Source organism: Lipotes vexillifer, unplaced genomic scaffold, assembly GCF_000442215.2.
Source record: "Lipotes vexillifer unplaced genomic scaffold, Lipotes_vexillifer_v1.1 scaffold513, whole genome shotgun sequence".
Taxonomy (NCBI): domain Eukaryota; kingdom Metazoa; phylum Chordata; class Mammalia; order Artiodactyla; family Lipotidae; genus Lipotes; species Lipotes vexillifer.
In genome coordinates, this window is record NW_006777952.1 from 327,388 (window position 1) to 346,550 (window position 19,163).

General features: G+C 39.2%; 1 protein-coding gene across 4 annotated transcripts in view; it reads left to right on the forward strand.

Moving 5' to 3' along the window:
• The window catches only part of DGKG (diacylglycerol kinase gamma), a 164,734-nt gene that overhangs the window by 22,911 nt on the left and 122,660 nt on the right, over positions 1–19,163 (forward strand). For all 4 annotated transcript variants that reach the window (XM_007451383.1, XM_007451380.1, XM_007451381.1 and 1 more), the window contains exons 3-5: positions 659–824; positions 1,403–1,465; positions 17,366–17,536. In XM_007451383.1, the coding sequence (XP_007451445.1) occupies positions 659–824; positions 1,403–1,465; positions 17,366–17,536 (400 nt within the window). The remainder of the gene's footprint in view (positions 1–658; positions 825–1,402; positions 1,466–17,365; positions 17,537–19,163) is intronic.

Sequence of the window (19,163 nt, forward strand, 5' to 3'; positions counted from 1 at the left end):
TTTTTTTTTTTTTTTTTTTTTTGCGATACAGTTCATTTATGATATTATATTGGTTTGAGGTATACAGCATAGTGATTCAATATTTTTATAGATTACACTCCATTTAAAGTTATTACAGAGTGATGGCTATATTTCCCTGTGCCGTGCAATGTATCCTTGTTGCTTTTTATTTTATACATAGTAGTTTTTATCTCTTAATCCCATACCCCTGTCTTGTCCTCCCTGCCTCCCTCTCCCTACCATTCTTCTTTATCTTACCTAGGTTTCCAGGGCACTGACCTAGTCCTGCCCATTAGAGACAAGACCCCCATGTGGTCCCCGACTCAGGCAGAGCCCTCACTCCCAGTGCTCAGTCTTCAGCACCCCCTTTTCTTCCTAAACTTAGACATGCCTTGTCACGAAAGCCTCCCATGGTTCCATGGCCCACCAAGCCCCAACACACAGCCAACAGTGTCTTCTCTTCCTCACGTCCTACCCCCGCTGCCTATGCTTGTCACCCTCTGTCGACTCCCAGGCCTTTTCATTCCTGCCTCCACCAATCACTCCACTCCCTTCTGCTTCCCTTTCCATTGCCAGCTCCCCCATTCCTCCTTCTCCTCTCCCGTCCTCTGTCTCTTCACTTCTCTCCACTGATTTTTCCCTCTTTATCCCTTCTCAGCCTATTAGCTATGACGTCTTCAAGCTGTTCATGAGGGCGTACCTGGAGGTGGACCTTCCACAGCCACTGAGCACACACCTCTTCCTGGCCTTCAGCCAGAAGCCCAGACAGGAGACCCTGTCCCACCCAAAGGAGGGGGCCAGCAACAGCGAAGCCAGTGGGCCAGGTACATGGACCAGCATTCCCCAAGATGGAAGGGAGATTTTGCAGCTCTAACCCACTTACCACAGGTTCAGCCTGCACTCCTAGATGGTCCTCTGTGCCTGGTAACTTCCCTATGGGGAAGAGGGGGGAATGGAGACCAGGGGACCAAGACTCCTACCCTTTCAGGAAGGCCTGTCTGATGGATCTCTCAGTAAGGGAAATAAAAAGGGCATAATTCCTGCCACTCAGGATCAGAGGAGAGGATGGGGGGAAGAGGAGGCACAAACTGATGTCTGGCAGGGGTGGGTGGGCCTTCCACAGAGGCTGCCAGTCCCTGGAGAGCACATTCAGCTCTTGTGCCCAGGCTGGGACTAGCCTGGGAGAGTCACAGGAGGGGAAGGGTGTGGTTACTGTCTTTCTGGAGTTTGGGCTATAATGGGGGAGACACTACCAACCCCAGTACGTGAGCATGAACCCAGCTGACACCAGAGACATGGGCATAACCCAAGTGATCCAGACTTTGTGGGAAAGTCTCCTACCTGCCTCTCTATAAACCTAGAGGGCATGGGCTGGTCACTACATCTTCTTTTTATTCCCCAGATTCCAACATACAGAATGCAGATAATGCTGCCAAAGCAGACGAGGCTTGTGCCCCTGATATGGGTAAGTCTTCAGGTGAGGAGTGGGCTGTACCCCATCCTTGGGGAAGGGGGAAAATCTAACCAGCAGTTTTGTCTCCATGTAATTGTATGCCTTTGAGCAGATCTTGTCTGCCTCCACCTCTGGGGCCCCTGACACTCAAATGTGTTGGGATTCTGAGGCTGGATGAAGGTTCTTGCTTCATTTGTCCCAAAACAGGGCAGGTCAGGACTTCGGTCAGCTTATTAGATGTTTACCTCTGACGGGTCTGCCTAGCCAAAGAGGGGAAAAGGAGAAAGTGTACGATGGGGGGCGGGGTGGGCAGAGGAAAAGAGAGAGACAGAGAGTGTATGGGAAGAAATGGCCGTAGGGCTGAGGTGGAGATGACGCTACCAGTGAATGGCTGAAGCGGGTTACGGAAAGAGGGTAAGAGTGTGCCCTGGTTGATTTCCCACAATATTTACATGCACTTGTTTGAACAAGTTGAGAGGAGCAAGAGGAAGCCAGCTAATGTTGTTTTGAAGATCTATTTGCCAGGCAGCTGCTTTATTGCATGTTTCACCTTAGCCTTTGTAACCATGCCACGTCACACACTGAGGAGCTGAGGCTGTAAGAGATTACATACCACTGTGCGAGCTGAGGAGCTAGGGATTCAATCCAGGATTGTCCATCCTCCAAGCTGCTGCTCTTTCCTGCACCAAGATAGGAAGCAATGGTCTCTCTTGAGGTGCCTGGACTGAGGTTTGTCTCCACGTAAAGGCACCAGTTTGGTTAGGTCCTAGTGGAATGATCAAGGCTGCATTCCCAGTGGAGCCACCATCATGATGCCTGGCTGTCCATGCACCGTCTCTTGGGTCGTGACTGATGTGGAAACTTCCCTGGCACATTTATCAATGGGAGGCCATTCCTCTGTTGACAGGCTATTGACAGGCACAGTCCCAAGTGCAGAAGCTCCTAGTAAAACTGGGAAGAGCAAAGATTATCCTCCTTGACCTCTGTTCTAAGATATAGCACAAATTTCCTGCACACTATCAACCTAAGCTGGGTCAGGTAATAAGCATATTGGTTAAGAATCTGGACTTCAGAGACAGACTTCCTGGGTTTGACTCCCAGCGCTGACAACACCTAGCTCTGAAACCTTCGGTATGTTTGAACAATGTCTCTGTGCCTCAGTTTCCCCATCTGTAACATGAGATGACAGTAAGTGTTGAGATGAAGGTTAAGTGAGTTTTGTGTGTAAAATGCTTAGTATAGTGCCTGGAACAGAGTAAATGTTCAGTAAATATTAGCAATTATTATTCAGGCCACCCTGCGGAAGTACACTCTATTCTCAACTCATCATGTCTGCCAAGATCTCCTTCAGTCTGCACCCTCAATCTCCAATTGTGTCAGATGGGCATCCTCTTCTCATGGAAGGACTCTCAGGGACTGTCTCCCTCCCAGCTTGCTCTTGGAGCTTCACATACAAAGACGCAGAGAGACAGACCTTATTTCCTTTGCATTATTGTTTGGAAAAGATTGATGCACATTGGTGAATTCCAGCTCTTGGGATGTGACCAGGGGATAAAGATGCAGTTTTCTTGTATCTTTCAATATATATTATATACATACATACACACATGGCAGAATAGGTAAGAGATCATACAACTGAATGAGAACTAATTGTAACAGAGACTTAGGATGAGAGAATTTCTTCGAGTGGGTGCTAGATGTAGTTCTCATCTTTTTTCCAGTCATTGCCGAAAGGGCAACTAGAGGATTATAGAGTTTTCAGTGTATAACTGAAAGACTGATGAGTTCAAAAATTCACTCTGAATGGAAAGCAGAACATGGTTGGGAAAGGAGAATTGCCTCTGGACCATAAGCTCAGCAAAATCCAGACTTCTCACAGAGCTCCAGAAAGCAAGGATTAAGAGTATTGGTGCCTTCCTGAGGCCTTCAGGGACAGCAGCAGGGTAAGACTGTGCAAAGTATAGGCTCACCCACCCCTCTGCCCAGCATCTCACCCAGGCGTGCTAGGTCTAGGGCCCCTTGGTCAAATGGATTAAAGTCATAAATAAGTCTTAAATCTTACTTGAAATAGAGAGGGCATTTTATGACATAAATCATTCTCATGGTAGAAAGGAAAGTTTCAAACTGGAAGCTTTGAGATTATTCTAAACTCTCAGCAAAAAAAAAATCAAAGAAAAGCATCTTTTTCTTTACCCAGATTCTTTACCAGAGATGTTCTTAGTCCAAGTATCTGGAACTTCAAGAGGAACCTGAGAGAAGTTACACTTCATTCCCTGAGGTTCCAAATTGTCTGGGCAAGGTTTGTTTCAGTGGCTGAAGTTTCCAAGGTACCAAACAAAGACTTAGTGGGGATCCTGTCATTATGTAATATTTGAGAAAAGATGATGAATGATGATAATAGACATTGGCTGGCTTATTTGACCACCATGTTTATTTGCAATATCTGTATCATTTGGGGTCTCAGAACAACTTCCAGAGACTTTCTCCTGGAGAAATGATTTGTCATGCACTGTTTTCCCGTGCATGCAACATATCAGTCTCCTGTGGTCCAGTCATGAAAGGGCAGTTATCTGACTGCTGGCCCAGGGAGATGTACAGCATTTTTTCATCCTCTTTTGTAACTTGTGATGTTAAGTAGCAAATCCTTTTCCTGTTGGGCCACCTTCCATGAATGTCTTAATTAGATGCCCCTATTCACCAAAAACAAGAATGTAGGGACAGGTGGACACCACAGAGCAGGGCCTCTGCCAACAAGGAAGAGCCAAGTTCTGGAATCACCTTAGATCAGGCCATCTGTTGAAAATTCCACCCTTTTCCTGTTGCCCAAGAAGAAGAAACTCTATTCTCATTTGATATGGCTGTTTGTGCCTATCAGATCAAGCTCCAAGCTCAGATCTAGAACAACCTGCTTTAAGTTATTCATTCCCAGAGCCAGATGGGGGCATGGTTGGGTCCATAAGCACAGCAGACAGGGGTTTCACTGAGTCCAGAGGTCAGCTCAGAGCCTTGAGCAACATGTCATTGTCAGGATGTCAGCTCAGGAAGGGCTGAAATCACCCTTCCCTGAATGCCCATGAAAAGGTGGGATAAACAATGTGAACTTCATTCTCCTGGTTTTTATTTAGTTCCTCAGGCTGTTGAGATGTTCCCGCAGCTTTGGACTGTTGGAGTCTCAAGGAAAGTCCCTCCATTTTTTTTAAATATATTTTTCCAGTTTTAAAAGTAACACATTGTATCAATAAAAAATTTTCTGAAGAGTACAGAAAAACTAAATAAACAACAAAATCACCTAAATCTACCAATGTGATCACACACACACACACACACACACACACACACACACACACACACCTATACGTATGTATCCTTGTAGGGTTTTTTCCATAAATTTTTTACAGAACTGGAATCAGACTGTATATATATAATTTTGGATCCAGCTTTGTTTTTTTCACTTAGCGTTATATTCACAAACATTATTCATGTCATTCAAAACTTTTGGTAAACATCAATTTTAATGCAAGTCCGTCTTTTAACAGATGAAAAAACTGAGGTTGGGTGTGGGGAATAAGCCTTCTAGGGCAAGATCACACACCATTTAGCACAAACCCAGTTTTCTGCCTCTAGCTTGGCGCTCTTTCCACACAGCCCAACTGAAAGGTAAGAAGTAATACAGAGACTAAGAGAGAAGGTGGAACAAGTCATCTCTGCCCAAGAACCCTCATTTAGAAGGGTATGTAATGTGGCACCTGGGCAAAACCTTTGTGCTCTGGAAGAGGGTAGTCCCAGAGGGATGTGCTCGGATGGGTGTGGGTTAGGGGTATTTCATGTAAGGCAGCATGAGCAGGTAGGACACCAGCGGGACTGTGTGTCACTCAGTCCCTCTGGGCCCCAGCATTTCCACTGCTGGACTGAACAGTAGACCTCAATGAGGACTAGAACAATGGCTCAAGATCCAGTCAAAGCTCTGATAACCAAAGGATCTTTGGAAAAGGCTGTAATGATGTTTTTTTAATTGAAGTATAGTGGATTTATAATATTGTATTAGGGACTTCCCGGGTGGTGCAGTGGTTAAGACTCCACGCTCCCAATTCAGGGGGCCCAGGTTCGATCCCTGGTCAGGGATCTAGATCCCACATGCATGCCGCCACTAAGAGTTCACATGCCACAACTAAGACCCGTGCAACCAAATAAATAAACAAATATTATATATATATATATATATATATATATATATATATATATATATATATATAAAATATTGTGTCAGTTTCAGGTGTACAGCAAAGTCATTCAGGTATATATTTTTTCAGATTATTTTCCATCATAGGTTATTACAAGATACTGGAAATAGTTTCCTGTGCTATACAGTAAATCATTGTTGCTTATTTATTTTATATATGGTAGTATGTATGTGTTAATCCCATACTCCTAATTTACTCCTCCCCCCACTCCCTTTCCCCTTTGGTAACCATCAGTTTGTTTTCTATGTCTGTGAGTCTGGTTCTGTTTTATAAATATATTCATTTGTATTATATTTTAGATTCCACAAATGAGTGATATCATGTAATATTTGTCTTTCTCTGTTGACTTACTTCACTTAGTATGATATTCTCTAGGTCCACCCACGTTGCTGCAAATAGTATTATTTCATTCTTTTTAATGGCTGAATAATAGTTCCTTGTATATATATACACCACATCTTCTTTATCCATTCATCTGTCGATGGACACATAGGTTACTTCCACGTCTTGGCTATTGTAAATAGTGTTGCTACGAACATTGAGGTGCATGTATTTTTTCAAATTAGAGCTTTCTTCTCTGCCCAGAAGTGGGATTGCTGTATCATATGGTAGCTCTAGTTTTAGTTTTTTAAGGAACCTCCATACTGTTTTCCATAGTGGCTGCACCAATTTACATTCCCACCAGCAGTGTAGCAGGGTTCCCTTTTCTCCCCACACTCTCTAGCATCTATTATTTGTAGACTTTTTAATGATGACTATTCTGACTGGTGTGAGGTGATACCTCATTGTGATTTTGATTTGCATTTCTCTAATAATTAGTGATGTTGAGCTTCTTTTCATGTGCCTGTTGGCCATCTATATGTCTTCTTTGGAGAAATGTCTATTTAAGTCTTCTGTCCATTTTTTGATTGTTTTTTTTTTTGTATTCAGTTTGATGAGCTGTTTGTATATTTTGGATATTAACCCCTTGTCAATTGCATCATCTGCAAATATTTTCTCCCATTCTGTAGGTCATCTTTTCATTTTGTTGATGGTCTCCTTTGCTGTGCAAAAGCTTTTAAGTCTGATTAAGTACCATTTGTTTATTTTCACTTTTATTTCTTTTGCCTTGGAAAAATGATCTAAGAAAATATTGCTATGAGTTATGTCAGGTAATGTTTTGCCTATGTTCTCCTCTAGTTTTATGGTGTCATATCTTATATTTAGGTCTTTAAACCATTTTGAGTTTACTTTTGTCTGTGGTGTGAGGGTGTGTTCTAACTTTATTGATTTACATGTGGTTGTCCAGCTTTCCCAACACCACTTGCTGAAGAGACTGTCGTAACTCCACTGTATATCCTCCATTGTCGAAGATTAATTAACCTCAAGTGTATGGGTTTATTTCTGGGCTCTCTATTCTGTTCCATTGATTTATATGTCTGTTTTTGTGCAAATACCATGCTGTTTTGATTACTGTAGCTTTGTAGTATTATCTGAAGTCCGGGAGGGTTATACCTCCAGCTTTGCTCTTTTTCGTCAGGATTGCTTTGGCAGTTCTGGATCTTTTGTGGTTCTGTATAAATTTTAGGATTATTTGTTCTAGTTCTGTGAAAAATGTCATGGGTAATTGGATAAGGATCACATTAAATCTATAGATTGCTTTGAGTAGTATGACCATTTTAACAATATTAATTCTTCCAATCCAAGAGCATAGGGTATCATTCCATTTCTTTGAATGATTTTCAACTTCCTTTATCAATGTTTTATAGTTCTCACCTCCTTGGTTAGGTTTATTCCTAGGATTTTTGTGGGGGTTTTTTGATGCAATTTTAAACAGGATTTTTAAATTTTTTCTGATATTTCATTGCTAGTATAAAGAAATGCAACAGATTTCTGTATATTAATTTTGTATCCTGCTACCTTGCTGAATTCATTTATTCTAACAGTTTTTGCACGAAGTCTTTAGGGTACTCTATGTAGAGTATTATGTTATCTGCACATAACGACAATTTTGTTTTTTGGGTTTTTTGTTTTAAAACAGCTTTGTTGAGGTATAATTGGCATAAAATAAATTGTACATGTTTAAAATGTACAATTAATAAGTTTTTATGTCTGTATACACCAATAAAATCAGCACCATATCAATATAATGAAGATATTCATCAGCCTCAAAAGTTCCCTTTATCATCCCTTTCTCCCACCCTCCCTACCCACCCATCTCCACCTCCATACAGCCACTGATCTGCTTGTTGTCACTATAGGCCAGATTGCATTTTCTAGATTTTATATGAATAGATTGATACAGTATGTACTCTTTTCCATGTGGCTTCTTTCACTCAGCATAGTAATTTAAAAATTCATCCATGTTGTTGTGTGTATCAGTAATTAACATATTTTTATTGCTGATTAGTATTTCAGTATACAGGTAGATATTCCACAATTTTTTTATCCATTCATGTGCTGATGGACATTTGGGTTGTTTCCAGTTTTTGGCTATTAAAAATAAAAATATGAACATTCGTATACAAATCTTTGTATGGACAGTTTTCATTCCTTTTGGGTAAAGAACTAGAGGTATAAATGTTTAGGACTATTATGTTAATGACTTGCCCTCTTTACCATTATGAAATGACTCTGTTTATCCTAGTAATATTCTTTGCTTTGAAATTTACTTTATTATAATTACATTCATAACTAATATAGCCATTCTGGTTAACTAGTGTTGGCACGGTATATCTTTTTTCATTGTTTTACTTTTAATGTATTTGTGTCTTTATATTTAAATTGACTTTCTTATAGGAAGCATGTTGTTGGGTTTTGTTTTTTAATCCAATCTGACAATATCTGCCTTTTAGTTAGAGTTTTAGAACATTTACATTTACTGTGATAATTGTTATAGTTAGGTTTAAAACCACCATCTTGCTATTTATTTTCTTTTTTCTATCTGTTCTTCTTTTCCCTTTTGCTCTTTTTCTGCCTTCTTTTAAGTTAATTGAATTTTTTATGATTTCACTTTATCTCCTTTCTTATCTTAGTTGTTTTAACTATCACAGTCTACCTTCAAGTAGCAGAATTTCACTTTGCATATACTATAAGAAATTTACAACAACACACCTCCATTTCTCTTATCCAGGTCTTTGTGCTTTTTACTTCTACATTTTACTTCTACATGTTATAAACCACACAACATGTTATTATTGTCATAGTTAACTATCTTTTTAAAAGATTTAATTAATAAGAAAAATATTCTTTATATTTATCTATTTGTATTTATCAGTGCTCATCATTCTTGTGTATAAATCCAGGTTTCCATATAGTGTAAAATTCTAGTGAAAGGATTTCCTTTACCATTTCTTGTAACGCAGCTCTATATGGTTTGTACATTTGAAAAATTCTTTATTTAGCCTTTTAATTCTAAAGATATTTCACTGAGTAAAGAATTCTAGAGTCTATCATACAGAGTGAAGTAAGTCAGAAAGAGAAAAACAAATAATGCATGTTAACACATATATATGGAATCTAAGAAAAAAAAAGGGTCATGAAGAACCTAGGGGTAAGATGGAAATAAAGACACAGACCTACTAGAGAATGGACTTGAGGATATGGGGAGGGGGAAGGGTAAGCTGTGACAAAGTGAGAGAGTGGCATGGACATATATGCACTACCAAACATAAAATAGATAGCTAGTGGGAAGCAGCCACATAGCACAGGGAGATCAGCTGGGTGCTTTGTGACCACCTAGAGGGATGGGATAGGGAGGGTGGGAGGGAGGGAGATGCAAGAGGGAAGAGATATGGGAACATATGTATATGTGTATCTGATTCACTTTGTTATAAAGCAGAAACTAACACACCATTGTAAAGCAATTATACTCCAATGAAGATGTTAAAAAAAAAAAAAGAATTCTAATTTGACAGTTCTGTTTTCTTTTAGTTCTTTAAAGATGTTGTTCCACTGGCTACTAGCATACTTTGTTTCCAGTAAGAAAGCTATAGTCATTCTTATCTGTGTTTCTCTCTATATCAGGTGTCTTTTTTCCTCTGGTCTCTTTTATGATTTTTATCACTGATTGTAATCAATTTGATTTTGGTGTTCCTTGGTATAGTTTTATATATATTTCTTATGCTTGGGTTCATTGAGCATCTTGTAGCTGAGGTTCCATAGTTCTTATCAAATATCAACAAATTTGGGAAAATGTCAGCAATTATTTGCTTAATTTTTTTTCTGCTCCTGACTCTCCTCTTCTTCACGTATTCCAACTACATGTTTATTTGTCTACTTAAAGTTGTCCAACAGCTCACTGGTATGATACTCTTTTTTTTCTTTTTTTGTAGTCTTTTTGGATAGTTTCTGTAGTGATAACTTCAAATTCACTAATCTTTTCTTCTGCAATATCTAATCTGCTATTAATCTCACTCAGTATATTTGTAGTTTTCATTTAGCATATCATATCTAGACACGTGATGTGGGCATTTTTAAATGTCTTTCATGTCTCTACTTAACATGTTCAGTCTTTCTTCCAGCTTCTTAGATATATGGAATACAGTTATAATAACTATTTTAAACGTTTTGTCTATTATATCATCTCTGTCTTTTCTGGATCCATTTCAGTTGATTTTTCTCCTTATTATTGTTCATATTTTCTGCTTTGCATACCTAGCAATATTTTACTGAATGCCAAACTTTGAAAATTTTACATTGTTTGTACTAGATATTTTTGTATTCCTATAAATATTCCTGAGCTTCGTTTTGGGATACACTTAGGTTTACCTGGAAACAGTTTGACCTTTTTTTTTTTCTTAACATCTTTACTGGAGTATAATTGCTTTACATTGTTGTGTTTGTTGCTGCTGTATAACAGCTATACGTATACATATATCCCCATATCCCCTCCCTATTGCGTCTCCCTCCCACCCTCCCTGTCCCACCCCTCTAGGTGTTCACAAAGCACAGAGCTGATCTCCCTGTGCTATGCGGCTGCGTCCCACTAGCTATCTATTTTACATTTGGTAGTGTATATGTGTCCATGCGAGTCGCTCACTTCATCCCAGCTTACCCTTCCCCCATCCTGTGTCCTCAAGACCATTCTCTACTTCTCCGTCTTTATTCCTGTTCTGCCCCTAGGTTCTTCAGAACCTTTTTTTTTTTAACTTCAAATGTGGGTCATTTTATTTTTCTTTAGTTTTTTATTTTTTAATTTTTAATATCTTTATTGGAATATAATTGCTTTACAATGGTGTGTTAGCTTCTCCTTTATAACAAAGTGAATCAGTTATACATATACATATGTCCCCATATCTCTTCCCTCTTGCATCTCCCTCCCTCCCACCCACCCTATCCCACCCCTCTAGGTGGTCACAAAGCACCGAGCTGATCTCCCTGTGCTGTGCGGCTGCTTCCCACTAGCTATCTATTTTACCTTTGGTAGTGTATATATGTCCATGCCACTCTCTCACTTTGTCACAGCTTACCCTTCCCCCTCCCCATATCCTCAAGTCCATTCTCTAGTAGGTCTGTGTCTTTATTCCTGTCTTGCCCCTAGGTTCTCCAGAACCTTTTTTTTAGATTCCATATATATGTGTTAACATGCATTATTTGTTTTTCTCTTTCTGACTTACTTCACTCTGTATGACAGACTCTAGGTCCATCCACATCACTACAGATAACTCAATTTCATTTCTTTTTATGGCTGAGTAATATTCCATTGTATATATGTGCTGCATCTTCTTTATCCATTCATCTGTCGATGGACACTTAGGTTGCTTCCATGTCCTGCCTATTGTAAATAGTGCTGCAATGAACATTGTGGTATGTGACTCTTTTTGAATTATGGTTTTCTCAGGGTATATGCCCAGTAGTGGGATTGCTGGGTCGTGTGGTAGTTCTATTTTTAGTTTTTTAATGAACCTCCATACTCTTCTCCATAGTGGCTGTATCAATTTACACTCCCACCAACAGTGCAAGAGGGTTCCCTCTTCTCCACACCCTCCCCAGCATTTATTGTTTGTAGATTTTTTGATGATGGCTAGTCTGACCAGTGTGAGGTGCTACCCCATTGTAGTTTTGATTTGCATTTCTCTAATGATTAGTGATATGGAGTATTCTTTCATGTGTTTGTTGGCAATCTGTATATCTTCTTTGGAGAAATGTCTGTTTAGATCTTCTGCCCATTTTTGGATTGGGTTGTTTGTTTTTTTGATATTGAGCTGCATGAGCTGCTTGTAAATTGTGGAGATAAATCCTTTGTCAGTTGCTTCATTTGCAAATATTTTCTCCCATTCTAAGGGTTGTCTTTTGGTCTTGTCTATGGTTTCCTTTGCTGTGCAAAAACTTTTAAGTTTCATTACGTCCCATTTCTTTATTTTTGTTTTTATTTCCATTTCTCTAGGAGGTGGGTCAAAAAGGATCTTGCTGTGATTTATGTCATAGAGTGTTCTGCCTGTGTTTTCTTCTAAGAGTTTTATAGTGTCTGGCCTTACATTTAGGTCTTTATTCCATTTTGAGTTTATTTTTGTGTATGGTGTTAGGGAGTGTTCTGATTTCATTCTTTTAATTGTAGTTGTCCAGTTTTCCCATCACCATTTATTGAAGAGGCTGTCTTTTCTCCATTGTATATTCTTGCCTCCTTTATCAAAGATAAGGTGACCATATGTGTGTGGGTTTATCTCTGGGCTTTCTCTCCTGTTCCATTGATCTATATTTCTGTTTTTGTGCCAGTGCCATACTGTCTTGATTACTGCAGCTTTGTAGTATAGTCTGAAGTTAGGGAGCCTGATTCCTCCAGCTCCATTTTTCTTTCTCAAATTGCTTTGACTGTTCGGGGTCTTTTGTGTTTCCGTACAAATTGTGAAATTTTTTGTTCTAGTTCTGTGAAAAATGCCATCGGTAGTTTGATAGGGATTACATTGAATCTGTAGATTGCTTTGGGTAGTATAGTCATTTTCACAATGTTGATTCTTCCAATCCAACAACATGGTATATCTCTCTCCATCTGTTGGTATCATCTTTAATTTCTTTCATCAGTGTCTTATAGTTTTCTGCATACATGTATTTTGTCTCCTCAAGTAGGTTTATTCCTAGGTATTTTATACTTTTTGTTGCAGTGGTAAATGGGAGTGTTTCCTTAATTTCTCTTTCAGATTTTTCATCATTAGTGTATAGGAATGCAAGAGATTTCTGTGCATTAATTTTGTATCCTGCTACTTTACCAAATTCATTGATTAGCTCTAGTAGTTTTCTGGTAGCATCTTTAGGATTCTCTATGTATAGTATCATGTCATCTGCAAACAGTGACAGCTTTACTTCTTCTTTTCCGATTTGGGTTCCTTTTATTTCCTTTTCTTCTCTGATTGCCGTGGCTAGGACTTCCAAAACAATGTTGAATAATAGTGGTGAGAGGGGGCAGCCTTATCTTGTTCCTGATCTTAGTGGAAATGGTTTCAGTTTTTCACCATTGAGAATGATGTTTCCTGTGGGTTTGTCATATATGGCCTTTATTATGTTGAGGGAAGTTCCCTCTATGCTTACTTTCTGGAGAGGTTTTATCATAAATTGGTGTTGAATTTTGTCAAAAGATTTTTCTGCATCTATTAAGATGATCATATGGTTTTTATTCTTTAATTTGTTAATATGGTGTATCACATTGATTGATTTGTGTATACTGAAGAATCCTTGCATTCCTGGAATAAACCCCACTTGATCATGGTGTATGATCCTTTTAATGTGCTGTTGGATTCTGTTTGCTAGTATTTTGTTGAGAATTTTTGCATCTATGTTCATCGGTGATATTGACCTATAGTTTTCTTTTTTTGTGATATCTTTGTTTGGTTTTGGTATCAGGGTGATGGTGGCCTCGTATAATGAGTTTGGGAGTGTTCCTCCCTCTGCTATATTTTGGAAGAGTTTGAGAAGGACAGGTGTTAGCTCTTCTCTAAATGTTTGATAGAATTTGCCTGTGAAGCCATCTGGTCCTGGGCTTTTGTTTGTTGGAAGATTTTTAATCACAGTTTCAATTTCAGTGTTTGTCATTGGTCTGTTTATATTTTCTGTTTCTTCCCGGTTCAGTCTCTGAAGGTTGTGCTCTTCTAAGAATTTGTCTGTTTCTTCTAGGTTGTCCATTTTATTGGCATAGAGTTGCTTGTAGTAATCTCTCATGATCCTTTGTATTTCTGCACTGTCAGTTGTTGCTTCTCCTTTTTCATTTCAAATTCTGTTGATTTGAGTCTTCTCCCTTTTATTCTTGATAAGTCTGGCTAATGGTTTATCAATTTGTTTATCTTCTCAAAGAACCTCCTTTTAGTTTTATTGATCTTTGCTATTGTTTCCTTCATTTCTTTTTCATTTATTTCTGATCTGATCTTTATGATTTCTTTCCTTCTGCTAACTTTGGGGGGGTTTTGATCTTTTTTCCCTAATTGCTTTAGGTGTAAGTTTAGGTTGTTTACTTGAGATTTTTCTTGTTTCTTGAGGTAGGGTTGTATTGCTAATGAACTTCCCTCTTAGAACTGCTTTTGCTGCACCCCATACGTTTTGGGCCAGCATATTTTCATTGTCATTTGTTTCGAGGTATTTTTTGATTTCCTCTTTGATTTCTTCAGTTATCTCTTGGTTACTTAGTAGCATATTGTTTAACCTCCATGTGTTTGTATTTTTTACAGTTTTTTTCCTGTAATTTATATATAGTCTCATAGTGTTGTGGTCGGAAAAGATACTTGATACGATTTCAATTTTCTTAAATTTACCAAGGCTTGATTTGTGACCCAAGATATGATCTATCCTGGAGAATGTTCCATGAGCACTTGAGAAGAAAGTATATTCTGTTGTTTTTGGATGGAATGTCCTATAAATATCAATTAAGTCCATCTTGTTTAATGTATCATTCAAAGCTGTGTTTTCTTATTTATTTTCATCTTGGTTGATCTGTCCATTGGTAAAAGTGGTGTGATATGATTGTGTTACTGTCTATTTCCCCTTTTATGGCTGTTAGCATTTGCCTTATATATTGAGGTGCTCCTATGTTGGGTTCATAAATATTTACAATTGTTATATCTTCTTCTTGAATTGATCCCTTGATCGTTATGTAGTGTCCTTCTTTGTCTCTTGTAATAGGCTTTATTTTAAAGTCTGTTCTCTCTGATATGAGAATTGCTACTCCAGCTTTCTTTTGATTTCCATTTGCATGGAATATCTTTTTCCATCCCCTCATTTTCAGTCTCTATGTGGCCCTAGGTCTGAAGTGGGTCTCTTGTAGACGGCATACATACAGGTCTTGCTTTTGTATCCATTCAGCCAGTCTGTGTCTTTTGGTTGGAGCATTTAATCCATTTCATTTAAGGTAATTATCAATATGTTCCTATTACCATTTTCTTAATTGTTTTGGGTTTGTTATTGTAGGTCTTTTCCTTCTCTTCTGTTTCCTGCCTAGAGGAGTTCCTTTAGCATTTGTTGTAAAGCTGGTTTGGTGGTAAGTTGACATTTTTGGGTCAAGCTTTTGTTAGGTAGGACCAGGGAGGCATTTTTTCTGGAGCTAATTTTGCCCAGTTAGCAAGGCAAAACTCTCTAAGTACTCTACTCAATGATTCATGAATTATGGGAGTTTTCTATTCTGATTGCTGGGAATAGACACTATGCCTAGTTCTCTATGCCTTCCAGGGATTGTTCCCTCTCATCCTGATTCCTTCCCCAGCCTCAGGTAGTTTCCTCACACATCTGTGCTAATCACTACTCAGATGAATAATTGAGGGAACTCTCTGCTGATTACTCAAAGGGACCTTCTGCAGAGACAGCTGGAGTTCCCTCTGTGCAGCTCCCTCCTCTTCAGTGCTCTGCTCTGTGAACTCCAGTCACCTTGGACTCCCAAGTTTCCCTGCTCCATCTCTGCAACTCAGAGAGACTTCCAGGATCTGCCTGGGTTTCCCGTCCCTGTGCCACAGCCTAGAAACTCTTTCCAGTCAGTAAGATGTGGCATTTGTAGGGATCACCTCATTTGTTTCCCATCTCTTGGGGATTGCCCTTTGGTGTTGGCCATATGCAATGTCCTATGGACCATTGTTTCATATCTTTTGTCCAGTTTTTTTAGTTGCATCAGTAGGAGGGTAAATCTAGTCCCTCTTATTCCAGTTTAGTCGGCATAGAAGTCATTCTAATAGTGTTTTAATGGATGAATAATTTGAGGATATAACATAACTTGGGGCATAATGGGCTACCCTATACAAAGAATTTTTCACCTTTGTCTTATACATTATTAAGTTACGTTTTTCCATAACTTTTCCTCCAGTGATGATTTTAATACTTCTGTTGCATACGTAATTTCATGGCAGTTTTCCCCTACCTCACTATCCTTGTTATCTCATCCTATTGTGTTTTCATCTCAACTTGCTCACCCCTGAGGCTTTCTGCTCCTGTTTAATAGAAGTTACACCTTCTTGCAACCTACCGAGGGTCTTGTCCGGTAGGAAATTATTTCCAGAGATCTTGTCCTCTGAGACTTCATGATGAAGCTTCCTTTCCTTGTTTCGCAACTCTGTTTCGTGGGTCCCATGTTGGTCTCTTCACAGGACCCTTTGTAACATACAGAGTATGTCAGTGGCCTTTGGTCTCACCCACTGTCCATCTGGGTGATGGCTAACTCCCTTCTCAAACCACAACCTAACCGCTAGGACCTGGTAGGCTTTCATCTAGCGCAGCTCTGTTGGCCTGAGCTGAACTGTTTGCCATTGCTTGGGACCTTGGTTCTCTGAATAAAGAGTGTACTGGTGGCATTGCTTTCCCCAGCAGGCAGTACTATCAAGGCTATCTCTCCCTCTGCCTGCACCTTCAGCCCTCTATTATTTGGTGGTACAACACTTGGGTTAGATTTTCCACTGCCAGTCTTCCTTTTACTGTTTCCTGTGTTTTCTCTGAGTTGCATCCTCTTATATGATATTGAGATCATGGATATAAAGAGGCTGGGGAAAAAGAGATAGCCCTTGAAGTGCCTCAAAAGAGTATGATTCACATGTAAGATATCAGTGCCTGGTTTTCTGGTTAGTAATAACATCATATTTCTTAACCAGAGGACAAAGAGACAGTCTTCCTACCTATGAGAAGGAAAATTTCAGAGGGAAAACTCACTCTATTCCTGTGGTATGATAAGCCACTTTCTATACTTTCCTTAGGCAACTGAGTAGGCTTTCAGTAAGTCACAATTCTTCCTGGTTTCTGGAAATTAGTTGTCAATCCCAGTTTTCTCTTTCGAACTTTCATCTTTTTTATTTATCTTTAAATGCATTTGAGAAGAAAATTGTAAAACAGTATGTTGGTAAATAACCAATAGTCTGGATTTTTGGAATCCCAGACAAAATTACCTCTACAAACTGGGTGTGTTCCCCCCAAAATTAGGCTAAATGACATTTACCTGTTGACTATTGATATTACTAAAAATCACTATCATCTTTTCTTAAAATTCAGAGAGCATAGGTGAATTTCTTATAAGGCTATAGACTCTTAAAAGGGTCAGTATGGGGTTCATTCAGAAAGTATGAACTCTACAATCTGGATTTCTAGGGCCACTGATTTGATCATATCTATGTAATCCATGCTTCTGAAGACACTCATAAAATTCTTGTCTCTACCATGAAAAGAATGGGGCAACAAAGGGTTTCATGTTTACTAAACATTGTGTCCTTGGATGCTTTCCTCTTGCCTGTCACAGGATCAAAGATCACCGAGAAGCAAGTGCCAACTAAAGACCAAGTGTCTGTGACCCCCGTGGGAAACCATGATGCTCAGTCTTCAGGCTCAGAATCCCCCATAGTGTACCTGAAGGATGTCATGTGTTACCTGTCCTTGCTGGAAACGGGGAGACCTCAGGATAAGCTAGAGTGTAAGTATGTACCCTGTCAAGGGGCTTCGACTTTTTCCTAGAGGAAGAACTAGTGTCCTGTTTATTGTTCTAAACAGGCTGGAGGTTGATCTGGGATCCTGGGGATGGGTTCTGCCTCCTTGGGGGAGCTTTTCTGCCCTGTCACCAGCAGTGACATGAATATTTCCTAGAATCTTTCCTGGAACACAGTACCAGTTGTATAGGGTGGAAGGTGCATTTGAGACCTTGGTATTGAGAACCAAGATCTGGAAGGGTAAGGGGTCTCTGTAAAGGGTGAAGACCCTTCCTTTGCTGGCAGGATTTCCTGAAAGCCTCCAATCAGAAAGCTGCTGCCTCCTCTTAGAAGGTTTTTCAAGGGAAGATTTTCAACATCTGTCTTCCTTCCCCTATTCCATGCCCAATCAACTCTTTAACTATGAAGAACCCTTTCTTTTCTTGAGATCTAATCAACCTCTATCTTGTTAAAGCTTATTTCCATGTCTTCACCCACCCCCACCCCAAGTGTTTTGGCCTCTTGAGAAAGAGGGCTAGTTAATTAAGGGAGTTGAGCTTGGTTTCAAAAAACATGTCTTCAGAAGGAGAATAATAGTTTGGGGCAGAAAGGAAAGCCCACAGTGGCTGAAACAGCCTGCAGTCTCGCAGATGACTCACTCTGGGGACGGTCTCGCTGACTTTTGCGAGCCTACAGGCAAACTTTGAAACAGATGACAGGTAGGACCTTGTTAAAAATATATATTGTTTTGGCATCTCTTGGGATCTTAGTAGACACTGAGGGAAAAGCATACACATTATAGCAAAAGTCAAAATTCCAGCTAATCGGACTAGTCAGTGAAACTTAAGCAAAACAAAACAAAATGAAACAGTTTGCTCTCTTAGCCAGCTTAAAAACCTCCCCCATAGGTTTGCAGTGTTAACAATTACAAGTCTTAAATGCTAATTTGGAAGCAAATGTACCAGATTTCTGTTTCTTCTGACTAATGTTAAAAGGGAAATGTCAAATTATTTCCCACATTCAGTTGGATTTTGAGTTTCAGGCATTATATTTGTTCATAACTACCAGAGAGGAGCAAATGTGGCCAATTCCTCGTATTAGTGCCTCTCAGACTGAGTCCTGTAATGGTAATGAAAAGAAACTGTATTTCTAAAAGCTTTTTATTACAGAGAATTTCAAACACAGATAAAAATAGAGAATACAAAGAACTTCCGTGTGCCCATCAACCACCTTCAACAATTACCAGCTTGTGGTCAGTCGTGTTTTATTTATACCTCCCACTCATTTCTTCTGCCCCAGATTATTTTGAAGCAAATTCCAGACATATAATTTCATCTGTAAATATCTCAGTATGTACCTCTAAAATTATATAACTTTTTCTTAAATATAACCACAACACGACAATCAGATCTAAAGAAAACGATTCCTTACTATTATCAAATATTCAGTCAGTATTCATTATTCAGTCAGTATTCAGTCAGATATTCAGTCAGTATTCATTATTTTTCCTTATTTGGGGAACAATTCAAGCACTGTTTGTTTGAATTGGGATCCAAGTAAGGTCCATCCATACATTGCCATTTGTTACTACGTCTCTTTAGTCTCTCTTCATCTTTTGCTTATTTTTTTCCCTAC